Raw genomic sequence first — 3,780 nt, forward strand, 5'->3', positions numbered from 1 at the left:
GACATAATCCATACACCAAGCACCGAGGGCCAGGAATCTGCCGTCCGAGCGGTCACACTTTGTCCGAGCAAAAGAGAGTTCGAGCGATGCATTCGTTGCTTACATCTTTCTGCATGATCATGATCAAAGCAACATGTGCACCCTATTTTCAACCATAACGGGTTACTACACTTTCTTACATTCTTATTAAAACGATTTACCAACATACACCTTTGACCAAAACAGTTTTTCGCTACCACCGCTAGGGGATTTCTTTTAGGCTTCTGGTTGGCCAAGGGAGCATGCCAAGCCTACTTTCTGCGTCTCGTGCACGCCCTGGCTCTACCCGCGTCTCCCATTGACGAAAGTCTCTGTATACACGGCTCTGCGTGTTCGTGGTCCCATCCACGCCACACAACAACACCGCCTTAACCCGCGCTGATAGCACACCATGCATGTCCGTGCACGCAAGTATACACCAAACAAGAAAGTTGCGCAAGAGCTTGCGATTGACAAGGCGCCCGACTTGGCCCGACGGCAAAGTATTTGCCAACACGATCGCCGGCTTTCTTGCTTCCCTAGCATCGCTCTTCGTCGCTCCTTTCGCCCGCGCGCTCTCTCACTCGCTCGTTGCATCTTGTTAATTTTTTTCAAGATTTTGTGAACTTTTTTTTTATTAATGAGGAGAACATTGCGGCGTTAGAAACGTGCTTTAACGAAACAAACGTTCACACTGTATGCCGACCAGCGCTGTTCATAGTGTGCATACAAGCAACGGACTTTGCTATAGTAATACCCTGTTCACACGGGTCACCTAAAGGACCTATAACTTAGGTCCCTTTGCTAAAGGTACCTGGGGTAAAGGACATTCAGAATTGCATGGTAAATGAACGAAAATAAACGGAGTCTTTACGGTCAATGTTTACTGCATTGGGGATAGCCCGGGTAAACCGCAGGGCAAAAGAACACTATGTATTTCCGTGTCTAAACAGTCATGAGGCACATTTTTAGATTATTAAATGTCACACATTGCGTTAAAATACTAAGTAATAATTGTAATGTTTGTTTTATTGCAATGTTCACCTAAAAAGTAGCTTTTCGTTAGAACATCCGACTGGTCCTTAGGCTGGACTGGCCACAATGGCCCGGCGGGTTTGTTTTGGAGACAGCTCCGAGCCAATGTTCCGAGTGAATCCGAGCACGTGGTACCGAAGTTTTGTGACCATTCCTTTCTGCTCCTCAGATTTTCTCTCTTCTGCGTTTATCGCTTCGGTTGCTTCGGTCCCGGCAGAACCGTCGCAGACCCACCACCCTCCAAGTGACGCGCCGCAACCACGACCAGCGTCTCCCGATGGACGACGAGTGTCTTGGCTTTATGTGGTCGCTGCAGCAACAACGGACACAGTTCCTCCTGCTCGAGGAGCGTATACAAGCCGCGGAAATGGAAGAGGATGAGCTAGAGGAGAGGCTCATGGCCACAAACTTCCCGGTCGCCACTCTCCTTGCGGAGAAGTGGACTACGATCCCACGCGAGCGGGCAGTCTACGTTCGGTCGGGGAGGTGGTTTGAGGAGACGCTGCCTAGAATGGGCGATCTGTATTTCCGTGTTTGTTTTCGCGTCTCCTCGACCACCTTCCGGTATCTTGTGGACGTTGGCCGGCCGTCAATGCTTCGGCAAGACACCGCCATGAAGACGGCAATAACGGTGCAGAAGAGGGTGGCCATCAGCCTGTACAGGCTCTGCTCCTCCGCGGAGGAACGAACAATCGGCCACCTCTTTGCCGTCGGCCAGTCGGTTGTCAATGAGACGTACCGAAAATTTTGCGACGTCACCATTGAGGAGCTCGAGGCGCATACAATAACAATGATCCGAAACGAAGATCTCGACAACCACACGCACGAGTTCCAGGCAGTGCTGGGATTTCCGAACGCCATCGGGGCTGTCGACGGCTGCCACCTGCCTGTGTCGCCACCGAAGGACTTGGCTGTTGACTACCACAACTATAAAGGATGCTAAGCAGACACTGTGATACTCGTTTCCTGCAGACAACTTTGCTTATTTTATAAAATTTCAGGGTCAGAAATTAAGTACTTCTACTAAATTATGCTGCACACATGGCTATAAACCAGATATAAATATGGGTGTAGTCACGCCAGAGACCATTCCCTTTGTTATTTCGTTATTTTGTGCCCCCAGCCAAGTTAAACCCATGATGTCACCAAAGCGCCTGCAGAGTGAGCAAATCCAACATAGGCGTGCATAGGCGAATGAGAGCCCATGCCTCCGACTCAAACCAGTGCACTCGCGCATTTTTTTTCTTTTCGCTGGTGCCGCTAGAGCTGGCACCCCAGTTCAATGACTCATGAGCTAATGAAACCATCGTCACAAAAATCTCCTGCGCAGAAGAGCGCAACTCGTCGTCGTTGCATGTGGGAGCAGAGGTAGCAGCCATTGCATCTTTCGTCCCCGCCATAGATTCCCGCCGCTCTTGCCGCCACCGCTACCTGTTACCGGGAGTATCATTTTGCTCCTATTGTATCACGTTTGTGGCCCCCCATTTCTTTTAAAACTTTTACTTCCTAAGATTCCAGTACCAACGACGCATTAAACGACAAGAAAACAAATGATAATTCTTATTTGAAATTTATGGGTCCGAGGCTACTTACTCCCTGTAGCTGCAAACGGAGATCGGGGAGCTCCGTTTACTCCAAAGGTACCTTTACCGAAAGGGACCTTTACGCCGCGTATGAATACGATCTCCATCTCCCTTTTCTATAGGGACCTGTGTTATAGGTGCTTTTAGGTTACCGTATGAATGGGGTATTAGACATTCTTTCATGAGCTTTCGTCGCATAAAATAACAAAACTAAATTGAGTTTTGAGTTCGACGTATTTGTGCAGCCGCGCTAGATACACACAAAAAAATTAAGTTATCTTTTTTTTTTTTTTTTATTACGTTTACCCATTGAGACATGGCCCACCCCCCTTTTTTTAATGAATTTATGGCGGCAGGGGCGTGGGCAATGACTAGGGATATTTAGTTGTCGGTTTCTCTTGCGGTCATGGATCCTTCTGACCGGCTGAGCGAAGAGGAAGAAGTCGCATCGAATCTAGCTTTCGTGTTTGCATTGTCTGTGTTGAGTGCGGCAGGGCAACAAAAGAAAAAGCAGCAATGGTGGGTGCGCCCTAGCCTGCGTTCATGGAAAGTCGCTGGCCACGCAAGTCGACTCCTTCCCGAGCTCCAAGCGCAGGACGTGGAGTATTACCGCAAGTGAGTTCTTCTCTACAATTCGTGCCAATTACCTGTCACATTCTTTTGTTTGCATTTTCCCTTAGCTTCCTTAAAATGTCGCCACAGGCATTCAACACCGTCCTACGGCTGCTGACCAACAGAACTGCCAAGAAGGGTACCAACTATTGGAAGGAGATTTCTCCGGTTGATGATTTGGCTCTGACCCTAGTGTAAGGCATCAATACAAATAAGTAACTTTAGCGGTTATATGAAAGCTGATGTACGGCAGAAACAGGCCGCAGTGCATCTGTGCTGCAAGCGCTCAGTAATTTGCTTCGCCTGTAGCCTTTTGCGCCCCTCTACACCAGCCTCAATGAGGAAGGACACAGGAAAATATTGTGTCTTTATTATGGGTACAGGTGTTCCGTATACGTAGGAACACGTTTCTGGGAGTTATCATTGATTGTTCTCTCACATGGGAATCTCGTCTATAGCTACCTGACGTGAAAGCTGGGCTGTTTTTTGTCAATATCACCGGAATATCACCAGAATTACTTGCGTAACAAGA

The 3,780-nt window shown here is 48.3% G+C and overlaps 1 protein-coding gene across 1 annotated transcript; it reads left to right on the forward strand.

Moving 5' to 3' along the window:
* Window positions 1-1,330: 1,330 nt before the first annotated feature.
* On the forward strand, window positions 1,331-1,996 carry LOC120844100. The gene has a single exon (XM_040215726.1). It carries the CDS (start codon window positions 1,331-1,333, stop codon window positions 1,994-1,996), a length of 666 nt encoding a protein of 221 aa, XP_040071660.1.
* The last annotated feature ends 1,784 nt before the right edge of the window (window positions 1,997-3,780 follow it).

Source organism: Ixodes scapularis, unplaced genomic scaffold (assembly GCF_016920785.2).
Source record: "Ixodes scapularis isolate PalLabHiFi unplaced genomic scaffold, ASM1692078v2 PGA_scaffold4__175_contigs__length_147842914, whole genome shotgun sequence".
NCBI classification, from domain to species: Eukaryota; Metazoa; Arthropoda; class Arachnida; order Ixodida; family Ixodidae; genus Ixodes; species Ixodes scapularis.

What these genes read in the sequence shown, in the direction of transcription:
- LOC120844100 (XM_040215726.1), top strand. Translation starts at nt 1,331, where the DNA reads ATGGACGACGAGTGTCTTGGCTTTATGTGGTCGCTGCAGCAACAACGG.